Source organism: Schistocerca americana, chromosome 8 (genome assembly GCF_021461395.2).
Source record: "Schistocerca americana isolate TAMUIC-IGC-003095 chromosome 8, iqSchAmer2.1, whole genome shotgun sequence".
Lineage (NCBI taxonomy): Eukaryota > Metazoa > Arthropoda > Insecta > Orthoptera > Acrididae > Schistocerca > Schistocerca americana.
This window is the reverse complement of record NC_060126.1, coordinates 104,866,112-104,883,254: the sequence shown is the minus strand read 5'-3', so window position 1 is coordinate 104,883,254 and position 17,143 is coordinate 104,866,112. Positions and strand designations below refer to the sequence as shown.

The window sequence follows — 17,143 nt, the reverse complement described above, 5'->3', positions numbered from 1 at the left end:
TGATGTGCTGAACGGAATGAACAGTCTAATGAGTACACAGTATGGTTTGAGAGTAAATCGGAGAAAGACGAAGGTAATGAGAAGTAGTAGAAATGAGAACAGCGAGAAACTTAAAATCAGGATTGATGGTCACGAAGTCAAAGAAGTTAAGGAATTCTGCTACCTAGGCAGTAAAATAACCAATGACGGTCGGAGCAGGGAGGACATCAAAAGCAGACTCGCTATGGCAAAAAAGGCATTTCTGGCCAAGAGAAGTCTACTAATATCAAATACCGGCCTTAATTTGAGGAAGAAATTTCTGAGGATGTACGTCTGGAGTACAGCATTGTATGGTAGTGAAACATGGACTGTGGGAAAACCGGAACAGAAGAGAATCGAAGCATTTGAGATGTGGTGCTATAGACGAATGTTGAAAATTAGGTAGACTGATAAGGCAAGGAATGAGGAGGTTCTACGCAGAATCGGAGAGGAAAGGAATATGTGGAAAACACTGATAAGGAGAAGGGACAGGATGATACGACATCTGCTAAGACATGAGGGAATGACTTCCATGGTACTAGAGGGAGCTGCAGAGGGCAAAAACTGTAGAGGAAGACAGAGATTGGAATACGTCAAGCAAATAATTGAGGACGTAGGTTGCAAGTGCTACTCTGAGATGAAGAGGTTAGGACAGGAAAGGAATTCGTGGTGGGCCGCATCAAACCAGTCAGTAGACTGATGACCAAAAAAAAAAAGTATACATGCGAAGTTCAGTAGCTGTTCATCACATGGTATAAGAACAACTGACCCGTAGATTCGTTACTTCACAAATCTAAATCGTTCTACGACGCTTATCAAGGGTCTCAATGTTAATTAAACGACTAAATTGTCTGTAAAAGTAAGTCAGCAATATAAAAATGCAGATATTACATTAAGCGTCAAAATGTTATTTTCCAGACACACACACACACACACACACACACACACACACACACACAGCTGGCATATTGCTGTCCAAAACATGATTGCTAGCTCTCAAATTAAATGGCCAGTGCTATTTCATTGGCTAAAAATTGGAAATTTGTGGTAAGATCTTACGGGACCAAACTGCTACGGTCATCGGTCCCTAAGCTTACACACTACTTGATCAGACTTAAACTAACTTACACTAAGGACAACATACACACCCATGCCCGAGGGAGGACTCAAACCTCCGACGGAGGGAGCCGCGCGGACCTGACAAGACGCCCTAGACCGCGCGGCTAACCCGCGCGGCATTGACTAAAACATAACATATTTAACAAGCAGGCCAGTTTTATAATTAGGCCTAATTAAGGTGATATAGTAAAACTAACATTACCGAACTTATAACATCAGAAGACATACATTGGCTAAGTTTCATATATTAATTAAAATGCTATGCTAAGCAAGCAAGCACACTAACCAATAGGCAGTCTGAATTACTGCTGGGAGTAATTTTTAGGCCTACACTTGATTTAAGACACGATGAACCTTCAAATTAAATATTTCGACATATAAATTGTTCAATGATACTTGTCAAATGGTACAACAGTGTCTATTGTATCACACATGGACACTACTACTCATCTAGCTAACAGCTTCAAGTGCACTTCGCGACGTGATTTACTACACTAAACAATGTTATTCCCATGTCAAAATTCATCAAAAACCCGCTTCTAAAACTCATATCAAATTCATCTGAACATTATAAATATAATGACCCCATGGTAGGGTATTAATTTTATCTTGCCGTTTAAAACGTTGTTGTCTTCTGCCATCACATACTGGCAACTACACGACACTTCGATAAAATAGCATACTGAACAGCAGTAATACATATTCCTATACGTAAGAACCAAGGGCTACTAAGCTTTCAAAGTCACCGGAATATTATAGCGTTTTCATGTCATGGTAAAAACTTTATCTTGCAGTACAAGCCTTTGTCAGTTTTTTTGTTCCTAATGTTAACAGGTGCTGTTTGTGCCACGCATTACATTCATCAAAATACAAAAAAATTGTTGCTACAACAGTACAAAACACGTGAGCAGTACTACTGATGTAATTTACAGCTTAAAGTGTACACTTGACTCCTCCTGGAATATGAGTACAAAGTTTTTTATTCATAACAGAATTTTCACAAATTTCTAGCAATTATATTCGGCGCCTGTAGCAAACTGTAGATTAAATAGGTCCGAGCGCGATGGGAAACGTTGCGACTTTAGCAGTCACTACATTTCTTTGCTTTTTTTTTTTTTTTTTTTTTTTTTTGTTGTGACACTGTTCCGGAACATTATGACGAATGCTTGATGTGAATGCGGTATCTGGAGTCAGGATGGAGGAGAACGTTTACAGTACAAAGCTGAAACAAAGTAATCAATGTTTTCTCTGTCGCTTCCTCGCACAGCCATTTATAAGATTCAGAAAGGGACCGGTTAAACCAACTGGCGCGCGGATTCCGACGCCGCTCGCTAGCTCGACATGACCATGTCCCCAATTCCCCTCTCTTTAATGCAGAACGCAGTCACAACAGTAGTTTAGTGTTCGTATGTGGGCATAGTAGATTCGCGTTTGCGTGCTGGTCATGCATTCAGTTTTACATGTTAGAGCTATTGAAGTGGATCCTAAAGTACATGGTCATGAAATACTAAAAATAAGTACATGTATATTTAACCCTAGGACTCTAAATGGGGGAAAATATTGTACTGTTACTGAACCATCGTAAATTTTACTACTCCATATTTTTTTCGAAGGAAGGCCTAATTTATAGTTCATGCACTAGTTAATTATAATTCTAAGGTCTCCAATGCTATGTCACATAGAAAATGAGTACAAAATGTCCTGTTATATGTCCTATAGCGACAATATCAGATTGGCGGGAACCGGGAATTAATACCAACTGCAATCGTAAATCATACTAGGGTTTAGTAATCTAGCGTTAATCTCGACCAAATTTATATAATTATATAAATCAGTCGACAAAAGAAAATATAATTTTTTCCCCTAGGAGAAAATAAAAAAAGAGATTGAAATTTCTAGATGGAAAAGGAGACCTTCTCAAGTATGCGTTGCAACATAGTCTTAAGAGCTACGAATTCTGCATTTTAGATGAAGTAGTTGCACAGTAATATAACAAACTGAAGAGAGGAGGATAGGCCACTTGGAGAGTGATTGGGAGATTTCTCAGCTTCGTCTACTCGTGTCTTAGAGCCGTATAACGTTTTACCCAGTCAACCCTAAAAAAATACATTTGTTCAATATCAATTATACCAGCCTTGATTAAAAAATAGAAATCACGAAAGGAACGGAATAAATCCATTGAAAGTATCAGCTGTGAAGTTCTGTATACAAGAAAGGTATCTTCAGAGCTGAATAACTGTTTTTAAAGTTTATTTCCGGTTTTTAAACTTCAAAGAGCATTAATGATTAATCTGTTTTTTTTTTTTTATCCAATTGGATGTTCTCAATCTTATTGACTTTTTTGATTTTCAAATTTTAATTTTCGGTGGCTACCAAACATTATTGGGATATGAACAAATTTTCGGTGAATGTTTTCTGTCTATATTTCACTACTATTTGGACACTGTGGATTTAATCTCATGATTCTATAACTTTAAGGCCGTTGGATAAAAATCTGGCATTGTTATTCACACTAATAATACAAAAATATGTATTTGCATATTCTATTGAAATATTCCCATCATTTAGATATCAAAGACATAACAGTAACAATAATAATAATAAATGTAGTGTGAATAATAATAATAATAATACCCTACCATGGGGTCATTATATTTATAATTACTTGGTTCAGGACAGAACTAAAGAAGCCTCGGACAAGTGCCATCATGGTCGGGGACGTCGCTTGAACCCTATGCCCGCCCACAATGGTAATGACACTGCTAGCCAGCTGGAAAATGTTTTAAATCCAAATAGAGGTGTTTTGCAGGATATGCTTCCTGCAACCACCCTAGAAGGAAAACAAAGACAGAGGATGAGATGGTCAGATGAAGTTAATCGACACCTCATGTTCTGTTATTACCAAGCAACAAACCTAGGAACCAACACAACTGGATACAGATCACAAGTATACACAACATTTATTACCAGATACCCGGAATTAAAATTTTTAACAGAACAACGACTAGCTGATCAGATCCGTGTAATAATAAAAAATAACAGGATATCCCAGTCAGCATCAGAAAACATCAAACAACAAGTACAACAAATACTGGAACAAAATAATGTGCAATTAGAAGAAGAAGAAAATACAGTAATGGACTCAAACATCCCAGAGCAAACAAACAAAGAACAACACGCATCAATTAAACAATCAGAGGAAAACGAAATCTTAAGACAGCCACCAGCACAAGCACAAATAGAACATGAAGTGACACACATGTTAGATATAGAAGAAAAATTTCAGTTGACATATATAGAATACAAAGACACAAATACAGACATTAGACCATTCTTGCATAGACCACCAAATAACCCACAAGTCGAAACAACAATAAAAACTATCAACAGAATCATACACAACAAAATAAGTGAATACACAACTATGGAAGAGTTGCAACTACTGGTTCATGTAGGAGCACTCACTACACTAAATATACACACTAGGCAGAGATCAGAACCAACCAACACACAGAAGAAACCCACAAAACCAGCATGGCAACACAGGCTACAGATCAGAATAGAAAAACTGAGAAAAGACATCGGGCAGCTAACACAATTTATAAGAAATGAAATATCAGACAAAAAACGAAAAATGTTAGGTTAAATCTCACAACAAGAAGCAATAGAGCAATTAGATGAAAAGAAGCAGAAATTACAAGCATTGGCCAAACGACTTAGAAGATACAAAAAAAGTGAAAATAGAAGGAAACAAAACCAAACATTCAACACAAACCAAAAGAAATTTTACCAAACAATAGATAACACACACATAAAAATTGACAATCCACCAAACATAACAGACATGGAACACTTCTGGAGCAACATATGGTCAAACCCGGTACAACATAACAGGCATGCACGGTGGATACAAGCAGAAACAGACACATACAAGATGATACCACAAATGCCTGAAGTGATAATTTTGCAACATGAAGTCACCCGAGCAATTAATTCTACACACAATTGGAAAGCCCCTGGAAATGATAAAATAGCAAATTACTGGCTAAAGAAGTTCACCTCAACACATTCACATCTAACTAAATTATTTAACAGTTACATTGCAGACCCATACACATTCCCTGATACACTTGCACATGGAATAACCTATCTGAAACCTAAAGATCAAGCACACACAGCAAACCCAGCTAAATATCGCCCCATAACATGCCTACCAACAATCTACAAAATATTAACTTCAGTCATTACACAGAAATTAATGACACATACAACACAGAACAAAATTATAAATGAAGAACAAAAAGGCTGCTGCAAAGGAGCACGAGGATGTAAAGAGCAACTGATAATAGATGCAGAGGTGACATATCAAGCTAAAACTAAACAAAGGTCGCTACACTACGCATACATTGATTACCAAAAAGCTTTTGATAGTGTACCCCATTCATGGTTACGACAGATATTGGAAATATACAAAGTAGATCCTAAATTGAAACAGTTTCTAAACATAGTCATGAAAAACTGGAAAACCACACTTAATATCCAAACAAATTCAGATAATATCACATCACAGCCAATACAGATTAAGCGTGAAATATTCCAAGGAGACTCATTAAGTCCTTTTTGGTTCTGACTTGCTCTGAACCCACTATCCAACATGCTAAATAATACAAATTATGGATATAATATTACTGGAACATACCCACACAAAATCACACATTTGCTATACATGGATGATCTAAAACTACTGGCAGCAACCCATCAACAACTCAACCAATTACTAAAGATAACAGAAGTATTCAGCAATGATATAAATATGGCTTTTGGAACAGACAAATGTAAGAAAAATAGCATAGTTAAGGGAAAACACACTAAACAAGAAGATTACATATTGAATAACCACAGAGACTCCATAGAAGCGATGGAAAAAACAGATGCCTATAACTACCTAGGATACAGACAAAAATAGGAATAGATAATACAAATATTAAAGAAGAACTAAAAGAAAAATATAGACAAAGACTAAAAAAAATACTGAAAACAGAATTGACAGCAAGAAACAAGGCAAAAGCTATAAATACTTATGCTATATCAATATTGACCTACTCATTTGGAGTAGTGAAATGGAGTAACACAGACCTAGAAGCACTAAATACACTTACACGTTCACAATGCTACAAATGTAGAATACATCACATACATTCAGCAACAGAAAGATCCACATTAAGCAGAAAGGAAGGAGGAAGGGGATTCATCGACATAAAAAACCTACATTATGGACAGGTAGACAATTTAAGAAAATTCTTTCTAGAACGAGCAGAAACTAGCAAAATACACAAAGCAATCACTCATATAAATACATCGGCCACACCACTGCAATTTCATAACCACTTCTACAACCCTTTAGATCACATAACATCAACAGATACGAAGAAAGTAAATTGGAAGGAGAAGGCACTACATGGCAAGCACCCGTATCATCTAACACAACCACACATCGATCAAGACGCATCCAACACATGGCTAAGAAAAGGCAATATATACAGTGAGACAGAAGGATTCATGATTGCAATACAGGATCAAACAATAAACACCAGATATTACAGCAAGCATATTATTAAAGATCCCAATACCACAACAGATAAATGCAGACTTTGCAAACAACAAATAGAAACAGTAGATTACATCACAAGGGGATGTACAATACTAGCAAATACAGAATACCCCAGAAGACATGACAATGTAGCAAAAATAATATATCAACAGCTTGCCTTACAACATAAACTTATAAAACAACACGTTCCCACATACAAGTATGCACCACAAAATGTACTGGAGAATAATGAATACAAATTATACTGGAACAGAACCATTATAACAGATAAAACAACACCACATAACAAACCTGACATCATACTCACCAATAAAAAGAAGAAATTAACACAACTAATCGAAATATCCATACCCAATACAACAAATATACAAAAGAAAACAGGAGAAATAATTGAAAAATACATCCAACTGGCTGAGGAAGTTAAGGACATGTGGCATCAGGATAAAGTTGGCATTATACCAATTATACTATCAACTACAGGAGTCATACCACACAATATCCACCAGTACATCAATGCAATACAGCTACATCCAAACTTATATATACAACTACAGAAATCTGTAATTATTGATACATGTTCAATTACCCGAAAGTTCCTAAATGCAATATAACATGTACTGTACAGTTAAAAGGAAGTGACGCTTGATCAAGGTCCGCGTCACTTTCCATTTTTAACCAGACTTAACGTCTGAGAAAGTAAAGAAATAATAATAATAAATAATAATAAAAAAAGCATGGGTAAGTGCGAGAAAGACTCGCGCTCTGTTGTTACCATACAAACTGAATTATGAATGAAGAGAGTTCACCCATCCTGGGAGTCGAGTATTACGACAATTTTTGCCTGTTATTGATGTTGATACTGGCAAGGTTTCGATACCAGGAATTCCATGACTTTCGAGAATGTTTTAATTTTGAGTTTTAAGTCTCAATTTTTTGCTTGTAATCGCACTTGCTATTGTAATTTTTAATTTATTTGACTAATTTTGGAGTTTTATTAACATGATATGCTAATTTTGAATTGCAGATACGTTGACTTTGTCTGCTCTTGTCCCCGTTGCAATTACTGTTCATATTTGGTGGAAGTCTCCAAATAAGAAAATGGTGCTGCCGGCCACTATTGTTACGCAGAGATCAAATTGTTCTGTGGAACGTTTCAATGGGTTTTTGTGGGATATTTGAACCTCATCCCATACAATGGAAGTGCAATGTTGAATCAGTTATTAGTATTACTTTGCTTTGAAACATTAGAGATGCTGTATATGTTGTAGGATAGACTGTCAGTGTGGTAGCCGGGTGGCCGTGTACCTATCACCACTAAATGGCGAAGGCACTGTCTTCACAGCAGCAAGAGACTTCATTTCATCGTAGCTTAGCCAACCAGCACGATAATCTGTAAATTATATGCACAAAACTTCCTCGTAAATCACTCATACTTAAAACCATATCAAAGTCCCTACAGTACTTCCTGAAATTTGGCAGGTTATGAACGCAGTGGAAGTTTGTAATGGAAAAAGTATATTTTTGTGTGATATACTTACAAATTAACTATTTTCGAATTTTTTCCCTTTACTTGTACTGAGGAACCCTGCTTCTTTCCGAATTTCATGACTCTAAGACAGCGAAGGGTGAGTGAGTTTGTGAGTGTCGAAATGTACGACATAAGTGGCCCTATCTTTTGATTAAATTGACTTAGGAGCTTAAATTTTTTGCACCGCCGAGGTACCGTGGACCTTAGTATGTGACATGAATTTCAACTTGTTACCTCTACCGGTTCCCAAGAAGAAGTCGTCTTAACAGTCGTTCAACCAGACGGACGAGAAGGAGGAAGACTGGGTTTAACATAGGTTCGAGATCGAGATCATTAGAGACGGGACAGACAGACAGAAGGACAATGAACTGAACCTGTAATGGTTCTCTTTTTACTGACTGAACTATGGTAAAAATAGCAGTTTCAGAATGTTATCCCCTTTTGGATAAATTTCTGTAGACGCCAAAGGTCATACGCTGGTGCACTGTAGATTAACGCTTCCAGCAACCCATCATGGAATGTTCCAGCCTTGTTGTCCTTCAATAGCAGAAAAGGAATGCGCTACGTCACTTTGTTTTGGCTACCCTGAGAGTTTACTACGGGAGTGTGGCGCGGTGTTTAGCGTGTATCGGGAACTGCAGACGTGTACTATACAATTTTACAATTTATTTTTTCGAGGTGATAACTTGTACCTACCGACGCGCGCACGGCTACTGTCCTGTGACAGGTGACGGGCACGTTCGCGCGCTTCATGGCGTGGTACTCGCTGCTGATCGCGGCGTTCGTGCTCAGCTTCTACACCATGTTCCACGAGGACGGCGGCGACGGCGCGGGCGGCGACGGCGACGCCTTCTTCCGCGCGCCCGGCCTCACGCTGGTGCGCACCGTGGGCATGCTGGCCGGCGAGTTCGAGATGTCCAGCATCCCGTTCCACCTGGCGCCCGGCACCAGCCACGTGGTGAGTGGCCGCGGCTCCAGTCACACACACACATACAGAGAGAGAGAGAGAAGGAGAGGGACAAATCAGGCATGTACGACGTGTGTTCGAAAAGTATCAGTAATTTTCATTTTTTTTTAAATAAATTTTGATTATTCTTCTACATTAGTGTTACTTCTTTCAAAGCAGTTCCCATTAGATGTTATAAGCGTTTCTTCCAATCCCCAAAACACTTCTGGAACTTGGCTCCTTCAGCGATGCACTTTTAATCTGAACTGTGCTTGTAAAACGAGCGCCCTTTAAGTTCCCTTTATTGTTAGACAAAAGTCACGCTTGCTTGCGAAAGGCAAAGGTGCCGAGTTCAAGTCCCGGTCCGGCACACAGTTTTAATCTGCCAGGAAATTTCATATCAGCGCACAATCCGCTGTAGAGTGAAAATTTCATTCTAGAAACATCCCTCAGTCTGTGGCTAAGCCATGTCTCCGCAATATCCTTTCCTCCAGGAGTGCTGGTTCTGCAAGGTTCGCAGGAGAGCTTCTGTGAAGTTTGGAAGGTAGGAGAAGAGGTACTGGCGGAATTAAAGCCATGAGGACGGGGCGTGAGTCGTGCTTGCGTAGCTCAGTTGGTAGAACACTTGCCCGCGAAAGGCAAAGGTTCCGAGTTCGAGTCTCGGTCCGGCACAGTTTTAATCTGCCAGGAAGTTTCCTTGAAGCTTGTTCGATAGAGACTGGGAGAGGCGAAAATCTCAGGGCGAAAGATCAGGTGAATAATGGGTGTGTGGAAAGACTTCCCAGCCCCACTCCTGTGTACTGTTGTTTGTCAGTCTAGCAGAATTCGAGCGGGCGTTATCGTGGAGTAGCAACACTTCAAGCAGTCTTCCCGGTCGTTGTTCCTGGACTGCGTCTGCAAGACGTCTCAGTTGTTGATAATAAATGTCAGCAGTGATGGTTACACCTCGGGGAAGCAGTTCGTGGCACACAACACCGTTGCACTTCCACCAAATGCGTAACACTACCATTTGTGGATGCGTGTAGGTTATCGTACAGAGAATGGCTGGTTTGTTTGGGCTCAACCACTCCTTTCTATTCCTTATGTTAGCGTAAAGACACCGCTTCTCGTCACCAGTAACGATACAGGACAGGAATGATCGGTGTTGTTTACGAGTCAATTGGTGACGAGCAAGCAGAGATGCACATGTGGCCATGTGCTGATTTTTGTAATTCTGGCATAGAGCATGCGAAACCCATACACCCTATTTTTCAGCCTTCCTCATTGCATGCAGTTGTCGCATGATGGTTAATGAGCAGAGTTCATCACATTTCCAAGTTCTCGAGTACGCTGACGTGTATCATTGCGCATTAATGCGTGTAAAGGATCTTCATCAGAAAACAAAGGTCTTCCTGAAAATGAATAACGTCGAAATTATCATCCTTAAAACGAGAAAACAAATTTCTTACCGTGCGCTGTCCGATGGTATTAGCCTCATACACGGAGCAAATATTTCTGATTCTGGCTGCCTCCCCTGCTGTCCCCCCTCTATTGACCTCAAACATAAGAATATCTCGGGAGTGTTTCGATTTCTCCCCTTGGCACCCCATTTTCTAACCTCCACAGCTCCACTCGCTGCCTCCCTGTCTCCAAACGATAAAATGACATGTAATCTCAAGTAATAGCAATGAACTACACATGAAAAATGACAGTCGCTGAGTAAACCCATAGCAACCAGAATACTAACATACAGAACAATACCTCTACCAAATTATGCACCAAACTAACAGCTATCCTTGACAAAAAAAATTACAAAAACTTAATGCTTTCGATCATTATGATCAAAAGTTAAAGCTCGCACAGCGAAAGTCGAGACAACGTATGCGCGTGTAGGGCGACACCTTGAGCGACCACAGCTAGTAAGCTGAGTATACAAAGTAACTCAGGAAGAGAGGTACGTGGTTTGAGGGATGACAGCATTAGTGATTCTGAACAAAAAACATCATGTCGACATATTTCCAAATCCGAATGGTTTCTGACATAGAATTCATTTACTGTACATTATCATTTATTTTCTGTATTATTCAAACATTGTCACTGTTTACAACGTAGCATGTATTGTAGACGAAGATGAGAAGATGAATTTGAGATAGCCGGAGTGGGCGAGCGGTTCTAGGCGCTACAGTCTGGAACCGCGCGACCGCTACGGTCGAATCCTGCCTCGGGCATGGATGTGTGCGATGTCCTTAGGTTAGTTATGTTTAAGTAGTTCTAAATTCTAGGGAACTGATGACCTCAGAAGTTAAGTCCTATAGTGCTCAGAGCCATTTGATTTGATCAATTTGATACAGGACCCTTGTGGTCCATCATGCAGTGAAACTACCTCAGATTTGCCTACAAAAAGTACCTAACCTAAAACGAATGTGCGTCGTGCGAAAAAAAAAGCACTCCGTCTTCAGGCCACAAGTGGCCCATGGGGACCGTCTGACCGCCGTGTCATCCTCAATTAAGGATGCGGATTAGAGGGGCTTGTGGTCAGCACACAGCTCTCCCGGTCGTTATGATGGTTTTCTTTGACCGGAGCCGCTACTATTCGATCGAGTAGCTCCACAATTGGCAACGCGAGGCTGAGTGCAACCCGAAAAATGCCAACAGGTCATGGCGGCCTGGATGGTCACCCATCCAAGTGCCGGCCACGCCTGACAGGGCTTATCTTCGGTGATCTCACGGGAACCGCTGTATCCACTTTGGCAAGGCCGTTGCCTGCGTCGTGCAAGATTTTTAATTTTCTCGTGCCCTCTTCGCGCAAACTGTTAATCCTAGAAAAAAATGAATAGGACCTATTTTGTAGGAAATTTAATGTACTTTAATTTTGTACCACGATACGTGTCCGCTGGAGGGTGAGGTTTTCGAGTTATTAAAGAAAAACGTACGAAGTGATATTAAATGTGTTCTATCTCGAAACCATTCGGAATAGGGCGTATGTCCATACGAAATTTTTTGACCAGAATCGTTAATACCCCTCTCAAACCACGTACCTTTTCTCCTTAGTCTCCCTGTATAACAGTTTACCAGCAGACAAACAGCAGTCAGTAACTGCAGCGTGTGCCATCAAATACTGTGTGCTTTCTCAGGATTATTTGTAAAGCCTGTCTTGTTGTTGTTGTGGTCTTCAGTCCTGAGACTGGTTTGATGCAGCTCTGCAAGCTTTTTCATCTCCCAGTACCTACTGCAACCTACATCCTTCTGAATCTGCTTAGTGTATTCATATCTTGGTCTCCCTCTACGACTTTTACACTCCACGCTGCCCTCCAATACTAAATTGGTGATTCCTTGATGCCTCAGAACATGTCCTACCAACCGATCCCTTCTTCTAGTCAAGTTGTGCCACAAACTCCTCTTCTCCCCAATCCTATTCAATACCTCCACATTAGTTATGTGATCTACCCATCTAATCTTCAGCATTCTTCTGTAGCACCACATTTCGAACGCTTCTATTATCTTCTTGTCCAAACTATTTATCGTTCATGTTTCACTTCCATACATGGCTGTCTTAAAGAACTTTATTTCTGCAATCGATGGAAAGTTGTCACAGTGATCATCCTACCTAAACCAGGAAAGCATCAGCTGTTTTCACAAAACTATCGCCAAATTTCTCTTGAAGCTGTCCTGTAAAAATCCGGCCAGAATTAAGGAAGAGACTTTGCTCTCGCGGTCCTTTGACGATACGGGTTACGACCTCTCATATTGTGCCTGCCCCCTCCTCGCTCTCTCTCCGTGGCAGCACTCATTTTCACCTGACAACGGCTAAGGAATACTCGGTCAAAAGCTCGCGCCATTTCTAGCTCTTGACGCGGCTGGCAGTCCGAGAACGTTCTACTGCTTAGTGTGTGTTGTGTGCTGAACTGCGTGTCGGCCGCAGGTGTTCGTGGTGTTCGTGCTGCTGGTGACGATCGTGCTGCTGAACCTGCTGAACGGGTTGGCCGTGTCGGACACGAACGCGATCCGCGAGGACGCGAGCGTGCTCAGCCTGGTCACCATGGTGCAGCTCATCGCCTTCTACGAGGAGGTAAGCCGCTTCAGGCTCCGTGTCGGCCCGCCATTCTACGTACAGAGAGGGGCCAGTGTGTTCTGTTAGAGTTACACTACGTTTCGCAGCAGCAAGTTTACAAAAATGGATTCTCTGCCGGCTCTACCGAATTTTCGACGTACGGGGAGCTACGAGGGTCACTCCAAAAGAAATGCACACTATTTTTGTAAAAATATAGTTTTCATTCTGCATGTGTGAAAGTTTTACAGTGTGTAGATACATCCTTTCCGCTTGTTTTCAAAGTTAGTTCAACCTGTTCCCGTGAGTGGCACCACCACAGCATGTCTTCAAGATGGCTGCTACACTTGACGTTCGTCAGAAGCAACGTGCTGTCATAGAATTCCTATGCTGTGAAAACGAGACAGTGAGAAACATCCACAAGAGGTTGAAAAAGGTGTACGGAGATGCTCCTGTCGATCGCAGTACTTAGTCGGTGGGCAAACAGGTTACGTGATGAAAGCGGGCACGGCAATATTGAGGACTGTCCTCGCAGCGGCAGGCATCATACTGCGCACACTCCAGACAATGTGAAGAGAGTTAACGAATTGGTGACTGCTGACAGACTCATCACAGTGAACTTTTTCCAAAGTTGTTTCACAGAGGAAGATTGCACTGTAGTTCCTTCTCTAGATTGTCGCACAGATGACAAAATGGTAGATATCGAAATAGACGACAGAGGGATAGAGAAACAATTAAAATCGCTCAAAAGAGGAAAGGCCTCTGGACCTGATGGGATACCAGTTCAATTTTACACAGAGTACGTGAAGGAACTTGCCCCCCTTCTTGCAGCGGTGTACCGTAGGTCTCTAGAAGAGCGTAGCGTTCCAAAGGATTGGAAAAGGGCACAGGTCATCCCCGTTTTCAAGAAGGGACGTCGAGCAGATGTGCAGAACTATAGACCTATATCTCTAACGTCGATCAGTTGTAGAATTTTGGAATACGTATTGTGTTCGAGTATAATGACTTTTCTGGAGACTAGAAATCTACTCTGTAGGAATCAGCATGGGTTTCGAGAAAGACGGTCTTGTGAAACCCAGCTCGCGCTATTCGTCCACGAGACTCAGAGGGCCATAGACACGGGTGCACAGGTAGATGCCGCGTTTCTTGACTTCCGCAAGGCGTTCGATACAGTTCCCCACAGTCGTTTAATGAACAAAGTAAGAGCATATGGACTATCAGACCAATTGTGTGATTGGATTGAGGAGTTCCTAGATAACAGGACGCAGCATGTCATTCTCAATGGAGAGAAGTCTTCCGAAGTAAGAGTGATTTCAGGTGTGCCGCAGGGGAGTGTCATAGGACCGTTGCTATTCACAATACACATAAATGACCTTGTGGATGACATCGGAAGTTCACTGAGGCTTTTTGCAGATGATGCTGTGGTGTATCGAGAGGTTGTAACAATGGAAAATTGTACTGAAATGCAGGAGGATCTGCAGCGAATTGACGCATGGTGCAGGGAATGACAAATGAATCTCAATGTAGACAAGTGTAATGTGCTGCGAATACACAGAAAGATAGATCCTTTATCATTTAGCTACAAAATAGCAGGTCAGCAACTGGAAGCAGTTAATACCATAAATTATCTGGGAGTACGCATTAGGAGTGATTTAAAATGGAATGATCATATAATGTTGATCGTCGGTAAAGCAGATGCCAGACTGAGATTCAGTGGAAGAATCCTAAGGAAATGCAATCCGAAAACAAAGGAAGTAGGTTACAGTACGCTTGTTCGCCCACTGCTTGAATACTGCTCAGCAGTGTGGGTTCCGTACCAGATAGGGTTGATAGAAGATATAGAGACGATCCAACGGAGAGTAGCGCGCTTCTTTACAGGATCATTTAGTAATCGCGAAAGCGTTAAGGAGATGATAGATAAACTCCAGTGGAAGACTCTGCAGGAGAGACGCTCAGTAGCTCGGTACGGGCTTTTGTCAAAGTTTCGAGAACATACCTTCACCGAAGAGTCAAGCAGTATATTACTCCCTCCTACGCATATCTCGCGAAGAGACCATGAGGATAAAATCAGAGAGATTAGAGCCCACACAGAGGCATACCGACAATCCTTCTTTCCACGAACAATACGAGACTGGAGTAGAAGGGAGAACCGATAGAGGTACCCTCCGCCACACACCGTCAGGTGGCTTGCGGAGTATGGATGTAGATGTAGCTGTAGAAGTGTTTGCAAAATACTGAAAGTGTTGGCGTTAAAAAAGGTTTGGGCCAGGTGGGTTCCCGGGATGTTGACAATGGCTCACAAAGAAACAAGAAAAACGGTATGCAGCGAACTTTTGGAACAGTTCGTTTATGGTGGAGATGAATTTTTTGGAAGAATTGTGACAGATGATGAAACATGACTCCGTCATTTTTCACCAGAGACGAAGAGGCAATCAATGGAGTGACATCATGCAAATTCACCCAAGAAAAAAAAAATTCAAAACCACACTTTCTGCTGGAAAAGTTATGGCTACGGTGTTTTTCGATTCTGAAGGACTCTTGCTTGTGGACATCATGCCATGTGGAACCACCATACATTCTGATGCATTTGTGACGACACTGAAGAAACCTCAAGCTCGACTGAGTCGTGTTCGACCACATGGGCAAAAGCAGGGTGTTTGGTGTTGCACGACAATGCATGCCCACATGCCTGTCAAAAAACCATGGAATCGATCACAAAACTCGGATGGACAACACTGAAACACCCGCCTTAGTCCTGACCTGGCTCCATGTGACTATCATCTCTTCGGTAAACTGAAAGACTCTCTTCGTGGAACAGGGTTTGAAATGATGACTCCCTTGTGCACGCTGCCAAACAATGGCTCCAACAGGTTGGTCCAGTATTTTACCGTGCGGGTGTACAGGCGCTGGTTCGAAGATGGCGTAAGGCAGTTGAGAGGGATGGAAATTATGTCGAGAAATGAAAATATTGTTCCTAAAGGATGTATCTACACACTGTAAAACTTTCAAACATGTGGAAAGATGGATTTAAAAAAAAAATTGTGTATTTCTTTTGGAGTGACCCCCGTACTATGTTGAAACTTCTTGGCAGATTAAAACTGTGTACCGGACCGCGACTCGAACTCGGGACCTGTGAAATTTGGAAGGTAGGAGACGAGGTACTGGCGGAAGTAAAATTGTGAGGACGGATCGTGGGTCGTGCTTGGGTAGCTTTCCCGCGAAAGGCAAAGGTCCCGAGTTCGAGTCTCGGTCCGGTACACAGTTTTAATCTGCCAGAAAATTTCGAAATCAGAGCACACCCCACTGCAGAGTGAAATTTCATTCTAGCTACTATGTTATTAAAATCCATTAAAACAGTCTCGATCGCAACAGGTGTTTATTTTCGTTGGCAACCAGTTTCGGTCTGTAATTTAGACCATCTTCAGGCCGTAAGTACCGCAATACAGTATTAATCCGTATTCGGAGCGTTCTCTATAAAAAGATGTGGTTACGTGACTAAGAACATTTAAGATTAAAGCTCCAATAACAAGAAAATAAAAATGCTATACCCAAGACGGCGGGTAGTGGCGGTGGACGGAGTTAGATCCACAGAAACACAGACGTCGACTAATGACTCAGGCAGCGTTACGCGAGAATGCTTACTATACTGTAAACCTAGCCCATCGCATTCGGCATTACGTCATTGACAACCAATCATGCACTTATTACGTGAGGTACTTTACATTAAATGCTATAGTTAAAATTTACAAGAAAAATAGATACAAAAATATATACAAAAATTACGTACATAATGTTTCACACCAAACACTTTCATAATTTTTTTACCATAAATGGTTTTGTGGGTAGACTGCCCTCTGTGGGCAGTTGTACGAGATCGCTAAAAGTAGTCGTAGC

General features: G+C 41.1%; 1 protein-coding gene across 1 annotated transcript in view; it reads left to right on the top strand.

Annotated features, from left to right (window-relative positions):
• Positions 1-17,143, top strand: part of LOC124545598 (transient receptor potential channel pyrexia-like) — a 148,966-nt gene that overhangs the window by 112,479 nt on the left and 19,344 nt on the right. The window contains exons 11-12 of the mRNA XM_047124546.1: positions 9,004-9,234; positions 13,124-13,270. Of these exons, the coding sequence (XP_046980502.1) occupies positions 9,004-9,234; positions 13,124-13,270 (378 nt within the window). The remainder of the gene's footprint in view (positions 1-9,003; positions 9,235-13,123; positions 13,271-17,143) is intronic.